The 16801-nt window shown below is 34.7% G+C and overlaps 1 protein-coding gene across 1 annotated transcript; it reads left to right on the top strand.

Moving 5' to 3' along the window:
- Window positions 1–520: 520 nt before the first annotated feature.
- On the top strand, window positions 521–11377 carry LOC117791986 (arginine-glutamic acid dipeptide repeats protein). The gene is made up of 8 exons (XM_034631940.1): window positions 521–939; window positions 2003–2100; window positions 2925–3608; window positions 4461–4652; window positions 4836–5761; window positions 7427–8194; window positions 8268–8396; window positions 10294–11377. Exons 1-8 carry the CDS (start codon window positions 926–928, stop codon window positions 11350–11352), a joined length of 3870 nt encoding a protein of 1289 aa, XP_034487831.1. The 5' UTR covers window positions 521–925; the 3' UTR covers window positions 11353–11377.
- The last annotated feature ends 5424 nt before the right edge of the window (window positions 11378–16801 follow it).

Below are 16801 nucleotides of genomic sequence, written 5' to 3'. Positions count from 1 at the left end.
TTCGATTGCTGGATAAATTCCAAAACTGCTATAAGCTGGAAATCTGGCTATTTTAAATATATTTTCAGCTAAGTTTTGCCACTAATATTTTTGGTTAAGCTGTGCCAAAGTGCCCACAAAAATATATTTAAGTGCTTTCCAGCCAGAAACAGCTATTGTTCTCCATGAATACTTGGCAGCACAAATGTGGAAACACTGTTTTGGACCAAAGGTTGCCACCCTGATTTTGCAGAGTTTTTGTTGAAATTTTCAGCTTTTTTAAATATATTTTTTAGGAATTTTGCAAACCTTCAAACCTTCTTTGAAATGTTTTCCTTAATTTTATCTAGTTTAAATTTTTTATTTTTATCAAATTTATTGATTTATTGCAAAGTTATTGCATTTTGAAACTAACGATGTCTAAAAATGTACATTTCAGTATTTTTAATAACAGAATGTTCTGGTATATTTTCGGTATAAAATTTACGGTACACAATATTTTCATAAGATGGCAACGCTGCAAGGCGCAGAGTTTAGTGTTGAGCAGTGTTCAACTCGAGTGCTGAAAAGTGAAAAAACTGCACAAAAACTGCGTGTGGAAAACGCTGGCAGCGCAGCGTTTTCATTTAGTTATTCGTGCGATATTTTGATTTTAATTGTTAAAATGCCAAGTGTATATGCATATGCTAAATAAATGTGAACGATCAAGCAATTAACGAAAATGTTATAAACGACCAAAGTGAAGTAGACAAACGTTTGTTCTACTTATCCACATAACGCGCACACGCACACAACACACACACGCGAACACAAACACACTGATACACTCAAACACATACACACAAACACACACATACGCGCGTTTGGTGCGCTGCCGCTGAGTGTCAACAGCTGCCGCAGCCGCTGCGTCTCTGCCGCTGCCGCTGCCTTTGTGGCCGCAATCAAAATGTCGGACATTAAGTAAGTCTCGTGAAAATGCAAATAATTGCAAATTCACATGTGATTATATCAATATAAGTGTTTATTGTTTGCTAAATGCAGCTGCAACTGAAACGTGCAGCATTTTAATGTATTTAAATATGTGCATACACACACACACACACATGCATACATATTTTCAAGGCATTTGCAAGTGTATGCTGGTGTGTGTGTGTGTGAGGTTAAAAGAACCCAGCAGTACCTGCAAGTGTTGAAAAACATGCAGAAAACAACATTACTTTTGCACCACACAAAATGGAAATTATACAAAAATCGAGTTTCACCATTTGCTTACAGTTAGTCAAGAAAGTGTTCTGACTAAATCAAATATTTACACAATTTCCTTTGCAAACAATATGCAAAATTGTATTATATTTTATGATGGTCCTTCGAACAAGTTAAGAAAAAGATTTTTTTTTTGAGCTGAACTATTTAAAAAAGAAAAAGAAACAATGTTATTTTTTATTTTGTCAAAACACTTTGTTGACAAACTATATACATATGCATATAAACATACATATACTACACTGCCCACTACATTTTTAGCTATGCTTTGTTTTTATTGCTTAGTTCGGATAAACATTATTTATAAATTCTGCGTTTATTATTTTAATTAAATGATGAATTATTTAAAATTTGCTATATGTAAATGTAGTGGATCAAAACAAGCTGTGAGCCACTTTCTATATATGTACATTCATGGACACGCTTCAAGGAACTCTTCACATATTTTTAACTACAATTATATTTTGTAGTAATTATCTTCTGATGATACTTGACATATTAAACAATTGATTTTTATTATTATTTATAATTATTGTTTTGTACACTGTGCTGATTTCACTGCTGAAAAGGGCAGGCAATATTTCCATACGCTATTCACACATTTTAAACTACAATTATATTTTGTAGTAAATATCTTTTAATGATACTTGGCATATTAAACTATTGATTTTTTTTTTTACTCTGTGCTGAGTTTAGTGCTGAAAAAGGCATGCAATCTTTCCATATGTTTGTTCTAATTTGTTTCTTATTCTTTTTACAGCGACGATTTGCTCAACTATGAACTAGGATTGGGCGATGACATCGATGATCAGGCGCTGCTTGGCGCCGACGAGGATGAGCTGCTGCTCTCCGATGAGGGTGAGCCAAGAATACTATATATATGCATTAGGGTGCATCGATTTGTATGGTCTTAAAAATAATTAAAAAATAACTTTGCAAATTCTTAAACAACAGTCAGTTCTAGCTTAAGATGTTTTCAAAAAGAAACTATAGTTATAAAATTAGAGTCGGTATATATTGATTATTATTATTATTTTTTTTTTTGTAATTAAAAAATTAAATTATTTCTAGTTATTTAAAAGAGCTTAATTTATGCAATTTTACCATGATCTTCAAATTTATGATTTTTTATTATTTTAATTATAAAAATAAAATAATAAAAATAAAATTCAAGAAATAATCATTATTTTTGAGCAAAATAAATAAAACTCATTAAATAATGGCTATTTCTTGTTTTGCTTAAAAATAATGATTACTTTTGAGTTTTATAATAAAACTTAAAATGATAACAGTCCCTGTATAATTTCAATTCCTGTATTGTATTTTATTTTTTTTAGTTTCTGTTATATTTCTAGCATATCTTAAGTGTTTTAAGTACGATCGTGATAAGATTGGTATCAAAACTTAGCTTAGGACCAGGACTTTTAACATTTTAAGGAATCAAAGAACCATTTGACCCTAAAACATTATTTTCGTCCATGTAAGAACTAAAAATACAACATTTTTTCAACTCAAAAAGCGGAAATTGATTTTAAAAATATATTATGCTGGTTAAAACATCTTGGTATTAACCTTAAATTAAGAATTTGGATGACCATTTATTGTAAAAACAATCGATGCACCCTAATATACATATATCTCCCGAGAGAGTTCCCATCTGACGTATGATTTGTCTTTCGCAGAGCTTGAGAAAGATGTCACCAGCGAGGTGAAGCTGCAGATGCGCGCCGAGGCCGAGGAATGGGCGCAGGAGCAGCTGCGCAAGCACAAGGAACAGCAGGCGGCAACAGCCAGCAAGACTGTGGCGCAGGAGACCGCTCCAGTTAGCACTATCACTATCGCTGCTGTGGAGCCAACTGCAGCCCTGAAAGAGAGAGATTCCTCCTCCGGCGACACTGTGGTTGCAGCTGCGGAAACAACCACAGCGACAGTTGTCACTGAGTCACAAGTGACACAAGTCACGGAATTGGCAGCAGCTACCTCGACAACAGCAACAACAAGCGCAACAAGTGCAGCGCCATTGCAGGAGGAGATTGCTGAGAAGATGACAGGACAGGAGGACATCAAACAAACTGTGAATAATGGCAGCAATATTGTCAGTCAGCTGGAAAGCGCCACAGAGACGGAGGCGGAGGCTAGCGATGCTGATCCTGATGTGGGTTTAAACTCCTCGGTGCTAGCCTCGTCCCAGGAGAGTCTGCCCAGTGTCAGTTTCAACTCGGAGCTGCCCGATCCACGCGAGGATGAGGAGGAGCGCGAGGAGCGAACCAATTTTAAAACTGCCAGTGAGCGTTCTGACAACCACAAGCAACAACAACAGCACTCGTTGCAACAACAACAACAACAAAGGCGACACCACAACACAGGTGAGTGCTTTGACAAAAGGCTTAATTACTTGCAAATACTTGTAATTACTTGAGTAATTGTAACTGTTATTTGAATTTTAGTGGTGTAGTTAATTGAGTATTGCAACAAAAAAATCGAATATATGAGCTAAATATACGTAATTACTATATTGCAATTGTAATTACTTTTGTTATTGATTACTGACTGGTTTTTAGTCTAATTAATGACCCAAAAATATGCAATAATGCTTTTACAAATGTTGAATTACTTGCAAATACTGTCAATTGCTTAAGTATTGATATTCGAAATTACTAATTTAATTTAATGGTATAATGAGTAATTGTAACAGAATATTTAATTTATGTAATTAATTGATTGTAATTTTAATTACTTTTATCATTTTATATAATTTATGAATATTTAAATTTATTAAAACTGAACATAAAAGTGAATTGAAAAGGTTCTCATTTATCAAAGTTAGTAATTACTCAAATAAAATCATTTAGTCAAGTAATGATAGAAATATTTAAAATGAAGATACTAAAAAAATAATTATTGTAACTGTGCTAATATAAAAAAATTCATATTTTCTCAAATTAAATCATATATATTCAAGTAATTATAGAAATAATAAAGCCGAAGATACTTTGTAAATAATTGTAAGCGAGTATTTAAGTAATTATTAGGTGGAAAAGATAAATGTAATCAAATAAAATTAGAAAAAGGCAAGTAATTATAGCGTATTTAAAAGTAAATTTAGTAATTACTCAACTAAAATCAGTAATAAAGTAATTTAAGAAATATTTAAAGTAAAGATACTTTGAATCTGGCAATGTTAAATTTAATTTTCTTTAATTTAATTGAATTTACAGACAAACCTCGCATGGGAGGTCCTGGCAATGGTCGCTTTATGCAAGGCAACAACCCGAACAATCCGAACAACAAGCGGGTTATGGGAGGAGCACGTCATCATTTGCTGCGCAGTCCTGGACCACCGCACATGTTCAATCCACAGCGGATGCTGGGCGGAATGTCGATGCCGATGTCAATGTCACGATTTCCTGGTAATGCAACACATGCAACACATCAGCAACAGCATCATTTGGCCACGTTAATGGCAACACCGGTGGTTGCAACGCCGGTGGCAGCTTGTTTATTGCCCACTGTGCCGCATCATCAGTTGCAACAACAACAGCAGCAACAACAACAACAAACACTAACACTAAACAAAACTGCATTCATTCCAGGCCCATATGCACAACAACAACAACAGACACAAGCACCTCCAACACCCACACAACAACAACAACAGCAACAACAACAGTCGCCATACACAAACAACAATGCAGCTGCTGTGCCTCCAGTTGGTCCTGGCACCGGTCCCTCCCCCTCCCCGCATCTACACAATCCCCACAATCCACACATGCATCATCAGCATCACAACAATCACAACAACAACAACCACAACAGTAACAGCAACAACAACAATAGCAACAACAATGGTCCAAATGGTTTGGCACCACCGCATCTATTGCCACATCCACAACAGCAACAGCAGCATCCACATCAGCAACAGCCGCATCCACATCAGCAACAACAGCATCCACATCAGCAACAGCATCCACACGAACAGGTGCGTGTGGGCTTGTTGCAACCGCCATTGCCCCTGCCACTTGGCTATGCCAATGCCTATCGCAATGGCGCACTGTTGGGTCAGGGACCACCACATCCAGCCGGTCCAGGTGGTCCAGTGACGCCACATTCACCCGGCATGCGTCCACCACCGCCGCAGTATCGTAATGCTCCCTCGGGTTATGGTCCACCTGGTCCTGGTCCCGGTCCCAATGCAGTTTCTGGGCCTGGTCCTGGTCCTGGTCCAGTTACTGGCTATGAGCCGCATCTGGCTGGTCAATTTATGCGTCCACACAACGGTTGGCGGCCACAGGGGGGTGAGGTGCCTGGCACTCGCATGCCACGCCCACCATTGCAGGCGTTGCCACAGCATCTGATGCAGCCGGGACCCGGTTACATGAATGGCATGAACATGCGTGCTCCACCTCCACACATGCAACAACAGCAACAACAACAGCAGCAGCAACAGCAACAGAATGCGGCAGCAACAGTTGCTGCCACACATCCACAACAACAACAACAACAGCAGGTGGCATCACAGGTAGGAATCGGAACAGATAGTTTAAGATACTCCAGCTAATCTTTATTTATCCAATGTACAACTAAAGTAGTCTTCAAAAAACCATTTAAGACTTACAACTTAATCAAAAAATTAGATTTTAAGTTAGCTTTTTAATAGATAGATTAAAAGGGATTTAAAAAAATCAATTTAAAAATCAATATTGATTTTTTAACATTTAAAACTTATACCTAAATGAAAAACTAAGATTTTGAGTTAGCTATTTAATAGATTTAGTTAAAAAATCAATATTGATTTTTTAACATTTAAAACTTATAACTACATCAAAAAATAAGATTTTGGGTTAGCTATTTAATAGATTTAGTTAAAAAATCAATATTGATTTTTTAACATTTAAAACTTATAACTACATCAAAAAATAAGATTTTGAGTTAGCTACTTAATAGATAAATTAGAAGAGATGTAAAAAAATCAATTTAAAAATCAATATTGCTTTTTTAACATCTAAAACTTATAACTACATAAAAAATTAGATTTTGAGTTAGCTATTTAATAGATAGATTAAAAAAGATGTAAAAAAAAAACAATTTAAAAATCAATATTGATTTTTTAACATTTAAAACTTACAACTAAATCAAAAAATAAAAATTTTGAGTTAGCTATTTAATAGATAGATTAGAAGCGATGTAAAAAAATCAATTTAAAAATCAATATTGGCTTTTTCACATGTAATATCTTTAAATACATACATATACATACAAATTTGTATATGACAGTGATGTTAAGACATCAATGAATCGGTTTTAACCGAAACTATTCAAGCGAAATAACCGATTAGTAACCGATTCATGTATTATGGCTAGTTGCGCTTCAATTAAACATTAAATTCAATTATGTTAAGGTTGATTAATTGTTTTTCAAACTAATTTCGATTTTAAATTTGAATATCGTTTTTATCAAATAGAACTTTTTTGAAATCTATTCATTTTGGCAATTTTTTTTTTTAATTTTCCGATATTTCACGGAAATTTTGAAACCGAAACTTACAAATAACCGTATGAAACCGATATACAACGATTCTGCGTAACCGATAACCGAAAACCAAAATATAGACATTACCGAAACCCAAATTGTTTCGGTTTGATACCCAGTTTCTTAACTTTCAAAAGAAAAATTGATATATGAAATATAATTTCGCACATTTTTAATTGAAAAGTGTTATTTTGTTAAACTAAAAATTTGAAAGTAATTATTTGATTTAAGTTAAACATCGCTAGTTATCAGGTGTGTTCCAGAAATCTCTAGAGATTTGAAAGAGAAATGTTTTCGAAAACAACCGCTCAAAATGTTGATGTTCCAAAACTGTTAGAGATTTAATATTTTTAAACATAATTCAAAGTTTTATTCAATTTAAAGATATTTTAAATCAATTTAATAAATTTTTAATTTTGTCAAATCTTTTAAGAACTTTTTTAGACATTTGAAAGCAATGGTTTCTTTCAGCAACAATAGCTTTTGGGTTTCTTTAGCGCTGTTATAAATTAGTAGAACACACCTGTAAATAAACATATAATCGATTTTTAGATTATATAATTTTTAATGGCTTATTTAAAATCTGATTGTATATTTACGTAAATGATTTCAAATAATTAAATTATATATATCGATATTTATTCCTATTTACAGGCATCTGCTGCGTCTGCTGCTGGAGGAGGAGGAGGGGGAGGCGGAGGCAGCTCCTCTGGAGGTTCATCCGCTGTGCCGCGTGGCGTTGTCAGCAAGGTGCTGATCAATCCCAACTTTAAGGGCGGCGTCGAGGCGGCGACCAACAAGTTCATCAAGGAGACGCACTTTGTGCCGGCGATAAACAGCGAGGCGGAGCTGCTGCGTCAGCAGGAGGAGTTCATCAACAAGAATCGGCAGTACTTTGAGAAGCGTCGCATGGAACGATCTCCGCCGTTGCCCAGCTCCGGTTCCGGTTCCGGTTCCAATTCAGCGCTGCCAGCGGCAATGAATGAGCGGCGTCGCAGTCGCACTCGCAGTCGATCTCGTGGACGCAGTTACTCGCCGCTGAAGCGTGTGGATCGCGAGCGGGAGCGGGAACGTGACAGGGAGCGGGACAGAGAGCGGGAACGCGACAGGGAGCGAGAGAGAGAAAGAGAGCGCGAGCGAGATCGCGAGCGTTATGGAGGTGGAGGAGCAACCACAACATCAGCACGTCCAGCTGCCGGCACTGGAGGTGGAGGTGGCAATCGTGGCTATCGACGCGCTGCCAGTCGAGAGCGTGATGAGAATCGCAGCGGAGCAGCTGCAGCTGGAGCTGGAGGAGGAGCGGCAGGTGCTGCAGCTGCCAAGCGACGTCGCAGTGGCTCACCCAATGGACCGCGCAATCCCTTCTCGGGTGAACCGCGCAATCGTGCGCTGGAGAGCAGCGCCAGTGGCGGTCGCACCATGGTGAGTCCATCTCTTTTAAACGCTGCCAATCCCTTAAACTTAATCCCACATTGTGCTCCTTTTGCCTTTGCAGCCCAGCGACGAGGACGAGGAGACGCGCGCCTATCGCCTGGAGATCGAGAAGCAGAAGCAGCTGCGCGAGAAGATCATGCGCGATAAGGAGCTGAAACGGCGACGCGCCGCCGAGGAGAAACTGCACGAGGTGAGCACTCAGACACTCTTTCCGCTTAAGGATTTGCCAACGCATCTATATGTATGGTATAGATCTCTTTATCCAACAAACTGACTGACTGAGCATTGTACAGGCCAAACCGCTTGAGATACAAGCTTGACATTTTGGCACAAACAAAGCTATGACAATCTTTTATGAATATCCAATATATTCAGACCTCTTTCGGTTTTCACTTTTGACAATATTTAGCGGAAGTGAACAATTTTAAACTGTTCTAATATTATTTTGAAAATAATTTGCCTATTGAATACACTTTGAGTTAGTGAATTTAAGTCTGATTAAGTGAAAAAAAATAATTTTGAAATACTCGGCTTAAATATATTTACTTAAATCCTATTAAACAAAAAGTAAAAACCAGAACAGACCTTTGAAATGAGTAGCTAATTAAAATATGGGAAAGTCTGGCGTATTAGTGAACATATGGAAAAAACTAACAATAATGACAAGAAAAATTTAATTTCTAATATTAATGCAGAATCTAAATACAGACCAAAAACTGAAAAAATTGATATTCCTCCTCAGTTATCAAAAAATTGAAGTTTTCGAAAAAATAGTCTTTGGAGAAAGTGTGGAGAAAACAGCACAGGAATGGATACAAAATTGAATTTTCCAATTTTGATTTAGAATCAAATTAAAGGAAAAATAATTAAAAATTGACATTCGAAAAAGAAATCGGCTGAGATTTGACAAAGTTATGTCAGGTTAAAGTTTTTGAAAAACGGAAAAAATAAACGGTAATGGAAACAAAATTTTACTATAAAAATGACTATATAATTTAATGCGCTTAAATACTTAAAATCAGGGAATCAATCCGAAACACTTCACTTAATGTTTTTTTATACTAAAAATTATATAAGGAGTTAATTAAAAGTGAAAACTTGAGATTTAAAATTTAGAATTTTCGAAATTTCAAAGGGGGGACCCTTAGCATCGAAATCAATATCTAGTGGAATCTAGGGGAAAATATTTTATTTTATTTAAATGCAGAATGAATTAAAATGCCAAATCTTGATCAAAATGACATTCCACTTGAAAATCAGTTGAGTTTTCACCAAGTTATGACAGTTTGAAGTTGGTCAGACTGCGGACTGCACTTTACAAGTCCAAATTTTTGTTCAACTTCACATGATTTTTTACAAAAAAATATAAGGTCTCATAATCAAGTTTAAAGTGTTGTCTTATACTAATTACGATATAAGGAGTTGATAAAAAGTGAAAACTTGAGATTTAAAATTTTGAATTTTCGAAATTTCAAAGGGGGTACCCTTAGCATCGAAATCGAATCTTTGTCGAAATAAAATAAAATAAAATAAAATTTTCTAAATGAACAAAATTTGAATGCAGAATGAATTTAGAGGCCAAATCATGATCAAAATGACATTCAGTTTTAAAATCTATTCAGTTTTGATCAAGTTATGACAGTTGGAAGTTGGACAACTCTTTGACCTAGCAACTTTACCACAACCGTACCGGTACAAACGTTGCGGTATTCGGTTCTTGACAGAGAATTTTCATTCGGTTAAGGTTTCAGTTCCGGTACTAAAAATGAAACGGTTAGTTTCGGAGAACGGTTTCGGTATTGGTTAAGGGAGTTTTTTCCTGCTTAAAACAGCCTTAAATAAGGTTATATTTATCCGATCTTGATGGTATTTAGTAGAATAATGGAATAATATACAAGAAAACGTTAATCTACAAGAAGTGAGTTATATTTTCCAAATTTTAGACTTGCGTAGTTGGAAAATAGAAACAAACTTGACCTGCTCTACACTCAGAGATCTGTGTGCCTAATTATGGAACTCTCTGATTTTATTCCCTTCAGGGATTATATTCTTAATGTATTTAACTGATCCTTTGTCATCTTTTGCAGGAGAAGCGCGCCGAGCAGCACAGTCCGCCGCCACGAGAGGATTCGGAGAGTGGGGTCAGTGGACAGGGACACGGACATGGACACGGACAGGGACAGCTGGCGGGATCAGCGGGATCAGCAGCAGCGCCTGGCAGCGCACAGAAACAACAACGTCCGCCGTTGGGCAATGAACGCAAAGTGATCTCGTTGAAGCGACGCGATGATACGGAGGCGGGCAGTGGGCGTGGCAGGCAGCAGCAGCAGGCGGCGGGAGGAGGAGGAGGAGGAACGGTTCGCAAGCAGCTCACGGCGGCAAAGATTGCGCCAGAGGCAAAGCGCAGCATTACCGAGCACCTGGCGCCATCCAGTAAACATCATCCGCATCCACATCAGCATCCACATTCGCATCAACACTCGCATCAGGTGTCAAGTCGAGGAGGCGGAGGCGGAGGAGGAGGAGCCGCTGGCGGCACACCGCCCACAAGCAGTGCCAGCAAGGGGCGTGACATGGGCGGCAATCTGCGCTTGGGCACGCCCAGCGATGATGATGAAGTGGAGCTCGATTACGATGATGATGATCTGCTGCTGGATGAGGAGGATCGACTGCTGGCCACGCCATCACCGCCACCACCACAAGCATCCCAATCATCGCAACGTGCCACAAAACGTTCGGCAACTCCCGAGCTGCTGGTGGTGAAACGCAATCATAAGATTATAAGATCAGCTGGCAGCTTTAATCCCAGCCAGCGGCGTGTGGTGCTTAAACCCGCCAGCAATGGCAGCGGAGCAGGAGGCGCAGCAGCAGGAGGAGAGCAGCAATCGTCGCATGGCAGCGGCAGCGGCAGACAACGGGATCGTCGTCAGCAGGAGCAGCACTTGCAGCGCAAAAGTGGCAGCAGTGCAGCAGGAGGAGGAGCAGGTGGAGGTGGAGGAGGCGCAGCTGGCGGCATCTTTGATCGTTTGGAAAAGCGAGGCGGAGGAGGAGGAGCAGGAGGTGGAAGCGGAGGCGGAGCAGGAGGAGGAGGCGGTGGTAAACAGCGCAGCAAGGCGCCAACGCGAATTGTGCTCAAGCATGATTAAAAAAAGCCAGTTTAGTTGTTAAAAAGAGCATAAACAAAGCGTTATACTTAAGCTGTAAAATCGAAAATAATCCGTAATGCTAATCCAAATGTATTACAACTATATAGACATATATACATATAGACATATATAGTGTGGATCATGAAAGCTCCATCCTCTTGCACTCAACAGGAGGCTTTGAACAACAAAAAACATACAAAAAAAGCATAAAAATTTGTAATTTGTATTCAATTTCTGCTTATACTTATATAATAACTATAATACACACAACCACACACACACACACACATACACATAGAGAGAATATTATTATATATATATATATAATATGTTTGACTAGCGCTAGTTTAAGTTTAAAGTTTAAAAGGAACAGAAAGCTTAGCATTAAGTTAAATAGTTTAAACGCGAAATCTGTTTGTTTCTGATAACGACTAAGAAATTAGAACTATATATATATATAAACATTTATATAAATTTAGATTTAATTAAATATATATGGCTTAAGCATACATTTAACTGTAACTGTAATTGTACAAAAAAAAAAAAAAAACAAATGCAAAAACACACTTAGAACTAAAGACGCATCTCTAAACATTACACACATATAATTAATAGTTGTAATTTCTTTTTTTTGTTTTTATTTTTTTTTTAAAAGCACTCATAAAATATCTCAAAGACCCCCCAAAACTTGTTTACCACAAAAAATTGTATTTTGTTATTGTATTTAATTTAATTTGAGCTATTAGACTATTAACTATAATAATTAATTGAGCGCTTAAAGCGACTCACACAATACACAAAATACTTAACTATTTAGTTGCATGAACATTAATTAACGTAACTAACTAAACTTAATCTATATATAAATATAAATATCTATATATAATTAAAGATATAGAGCTAGTCTTAAGTGTCGCTTTATGATTTTAATTGACGAATATTTTGTTTTTATTATTTCTTTTTTTTTTTACAATTCAATTCATGCTGTTTTCTAATTGAGTTTTGAGTTTCCTAAAGTGTTTTAACTGTTTTCTAATTAATAATATTATATTTTTTGTTGATTTCGCCAAATGTCCGTTTATGTCGTCATTGTTTGTAACTCAAACTCAATAATTAATCCATTTAATTTTTGAACTTTTTGTGGCCTACGTAAAAAAAGTAAAGCAAAACTTAATAGTAACAAAAGTAAAAACAAAACAAAAGAAAAGTGTCTTCAAATGGGAAACACAAAGAAGCAATACCATAATGGCCTGTTAAACGATAGCAAATAATCCCCAAAATAGAACAGCAAATAAACGCAGTTTCTTTCCCAAAAATATATCCAAAATGCAAATATATATAGTTGTAATAACATGTACATATAAATATTAACTTTTACACACATATAGAGATATATTTACATGCATATAGTATGAGTAACAAGCCATAAACAAATACACAATAGTTCATATAGGACCATTATGACAACAAAAGCAACATTAAAAAAATAAATCTTATAAAAAATGTTAAATTATTAAATGCATATTAAATTAAAAAAAAACAAAACAAACACATTTATTTATATTTAACTTAAATGTAAATCATACTTAATCACAAAACTAGGATTAATTTAAAGTTCTAGCTCATAAGTGCAAAGAGAGATTTAAAGTATATAAAAAGAAGAAGAAATAACTAAAAACAATTTTAATAGTTATATATATTTATTGTATTTGAGATTTGGAACAGCGAATCCAATTGTAATAAAATTTGTATGCTTTTTTGCCTATAAGTTAAGAGTTATAAATGTGCTCTATGTGTCATTAGATACCCTGTAAATGTAAAAGATGATAGGGAAAATGAAGCACATACAAATTCTTATTCTATATTCAGTAATAATACAAAAATACACACATTTAAAACTAAATATATATATACATAAATATATATATATATTAATTATGGACTAATAAAATCAAAGTATATTGCATTATATATATAATATACCTATTAACTACAACAATCAATATTGTATATAAATCTATTTTACAAACGTAACAAATACAAAAAACAAAAACAAAAAGAGTAACGAGTAAACTCAAATGAACGAGTAATTTAAAAAACAAATACACTCGTTGATACTCGTTATGAATGGATAATGCGAATCCAAACGAGTCTGTGATTAATTTTTATATTTCAAATTATTAATTATGATTATTATTAAAAATTAGCATCCATTGCCTCTTAGTTATAATTGTTTCCCTCTACACACATACAAATCTAAACTTATACTTTTATTATTTTATAAGTCAACTGCAGTTAGTAACTAAGCAAGCACCCAAAAACACACACACACACTTTCCACACATACAATTACATACCATATATATATATACATATATGATATGCTATATGATATATTATGTGTTGTCCATAGTTCAAAACTTTCCAAGTGCACACATAAATGTGATATTAAGAGAACAATGAAAGAAAAGAAAAATAGATAAACCTAGTTGATATTATGTGTAAGTAGTACTAATAATATTATTAATTATAATTTATTAATTTTTCTCTTTAGTTGCAACACAAAACAAAAATAGGGGAATTCCCCCCACATAACATAACCTCACTTCGACTATTGTAAATCAGCTCTCAATACTTTTTTTTTTTGATTGTATTCGATTTATTCGACATTACCTCAAATCACATATATATATAAATCATATTTTGTTCTTTTTTCACCCATTTTTGATATAAGACAACAAATGAAGGAAATTGTTATAAACTAGCAAATTTGATATTTATAATTTAAGCATATATATATATATATGTACATATATATATATTTATACAATTTTTATAATAATCTACAATCTATGTAGATTTTAGCCTAACTTTTAATCTAGCTTTATTATTATTTATTTATTTGTAACCGACTTTTGTTTAATTGTTGTGCCATCAACTTTTCTTTTTTTAATCCCATCCCAATTCTAAATTGTAATTTACTTAAACTTAAGACGTGATTTGCTCGGGCGCAGCAGCTGTCTCTTTCGCACAGCTGGCACTTGGACTATCGCTTAGCTACTTTAGCCTATGCTAGTGCTGTGGCCATCTCGCTCGCACTCGAGCAGTCATTAAGTTAATTTTAATATTTTTACTATTACGACTACAAATCTTTAGCTATAGACAACAACAACAACAAAAAACATTCCCGTCCCCCTAAAAATTTTCTTTCAGCACGAAATTCTGTACAAAATCCCAAGATGAAAAAAACAAAATGAAAAACGTACAAAAAAAAAATGAGAAAAAATGAAAAACAAACAAAAAAAAAAAAATGAAATGAAAGACAATTAAAGTTAATTAGCTAAATGCAAATTAATATACTATGACTAACTAAAATTAGTTCAAATTGAGCGCCAAGCGAAGGACAACGGCGACCAGAATAAATCCCTTGATATGAAGATGAAGACTTGAATAAAACTGATATATACACAAACGCCATATACTATGTGCATATATATATATATTTGTACAATATGCATACTTACATATATATGTGCATGTGTATGTGTGTGTGTACATGTATATTTTTTACAGCATTCAAATATAAAAAATGTCGTTTTTTTTAAATTCAGTTGGTTGGGTTTTATTGAAGTAATCTCTTGATATGGGGAATAATACGAGTTGAAGAAGATATTTTAAAAGGTTATATGTGCAGTTTTCTTAGAGTTGTCGCAAAAGAAAATAGAAGAAACTTTCAATAAATGTTTAACTAATTATTAATTATTATTATTATTATTATTAATAATTATGACAACAAAGAAATTATCTAGATTCAGTGGAATAAAATTTGTTAAGCGATTTCAATAAAATTTGAATGCAGAATAAATTAAGATGCAAAACCATGATCAAAATGACATTAGGCTTGAAAATCGTTTCAGTTTTGCCAAAGTTATGACAGTTCGAAGTTGCTCAAGCCTCTGATCTAGCAACTTTACAAGTCAAAATTTTTGTTAAATTTTGAGTGATTTTTTACAAGAAAATGAAAGGTATCAGAAACCAATTTAAAGTGTTGTTTTATACTAATTACGATATAAGGAGTTGATTAAAAGTAAAAATTCGAGATTTAAAAATTTAAATTTTCAAAATTTCAAAGGGGGGACCCTTAGCATCGAATCCAAGATTTGGAGGAAAATAATTTTTTTTACAAAATTAATTAAATTTGAATGCAGAATGAATTTAGAAGCCAAATCATGAGCAAAGTGACATTCCGCTTGAAAATCGGTTGAGTTTTCATCAAGTTATGACAGTTGAAAGTTTGTGAACTCTTTGGCCTAGCAACTTTACCACAACCGTACCGGTACAAGCGATTCGGTTACGGTTTCAGTGCCGGTACTAAAATAAAACGGTTAGTTTAGGTTACCGGCTACGATACCAGTTACGGTGTTATTCCCTGCTATAAATAAAGTGGAAATCGTACCCAAGAATAACTAATTTTTGAATTGTTCAAGGGAGTTGAATCTTTAGAGTGTGACTTCCCCAAATGTGACTTGCAATATATTAAGCCATTGTTTTTTTTGTTCATAGTTTAAGACCGAAAAAGAGTGAATTATGATTATTGCGATCTTGACATTCATGCCCCTAAAGTGACTCCGTCTCGATCACTGTCAAGACAATGCCATGACAATTTATGCTCGCCTCGGTCTTCTCATCCCATTCACAGCACTACACAACACAGCACAACACAAACACTGTCCAACAATGTAACACATCACATCAGATCGGGTTGCATTACAAAAAAGATTTATGAAAATGTCATATGCCATATGCCAGTTGCCAGTTGCCATTTGCCTGGTAACCCTAGACAGACCTCATCCATTGTTCTCCCGCTTTGTGTTGTTACGATCATTTCAAAATTCGCTCACCTGACAAACTGCTAGAAGACTGACTAATTGAAGGGGTTGATCGATAGTTGGCTTCAACTTGAGTTCAAGTCAGGTGTGATACCCTGTAAATGGGGGATATAGGTTAAGTGAGTTTTTAAAAGAGTTTATAGAAGTTTTATCAGTCAATGCATTACATTACATCTTTATACCCTGTAAATAAGTTTAATAAATTAGACAAACAGAAATAGTTTTTATTTTTTCCAAAATTTTAAGTACAGACCTTATACAAAATATCACATATTATATAAAAATAATTTAACTAATTTAAAATTAGCTGATTCCAAAATAAATGTTTAAAATTTAAAAGTGTGTATGAAAGACAGCAACCCTAAAGCTTTTTAGCTTCCGGAGCGATACTATAGAGCTATGATCAAAATTTTTACCCCTTAAAAAAAAATTAATTGTAAATAACAAAATTTTTAAAAAGTTTTAAAATAGTCTCAATTTCGAAGAATCTTTACAGTTTTTTTTTGTCAAGCTAAGTTAACTTGAAAACAATTAAAAATGGTAATTAAGTTGTTTTCAGT

This window comes from Drosophila innubila, chromosome X (genome assembly GCF_004354385.1).
Source record: "Drosophila innubila isolate TH190305 chromosome X, UK_Dinn_1.0, whole genome shotgun sequence".
NCBI lineage: Eukaryota > Metazoa > Arthropoda > Insecta > Diptera > Drosophilidae > Drosophila > Drosophila innubila.
Note: the sequence above shows the minus strand (reverse complement) of the source record. Positions and strands in the feature narration are given on the sequence as shown.

Bases quoted from the DNA above. Each gene is read 5' to 3' on its own strand.
- LOC117791986 (XM_034631940.1), top strand. The intron at 4,653-4,835 runs GTAATGCAACAC...CATTCATTCCAG, and splicing joins GTCAATGTCACGATTTCCTG to GCCCATATGCACAACAACAA. The intron at 8,397-10,293 runs GTGAGCACTCAG...CATCTTTTGCAG, and splicing joins CCGAGGAGAAACTGCACGAG to GAGAAGCGCGCCGAGCAGCA.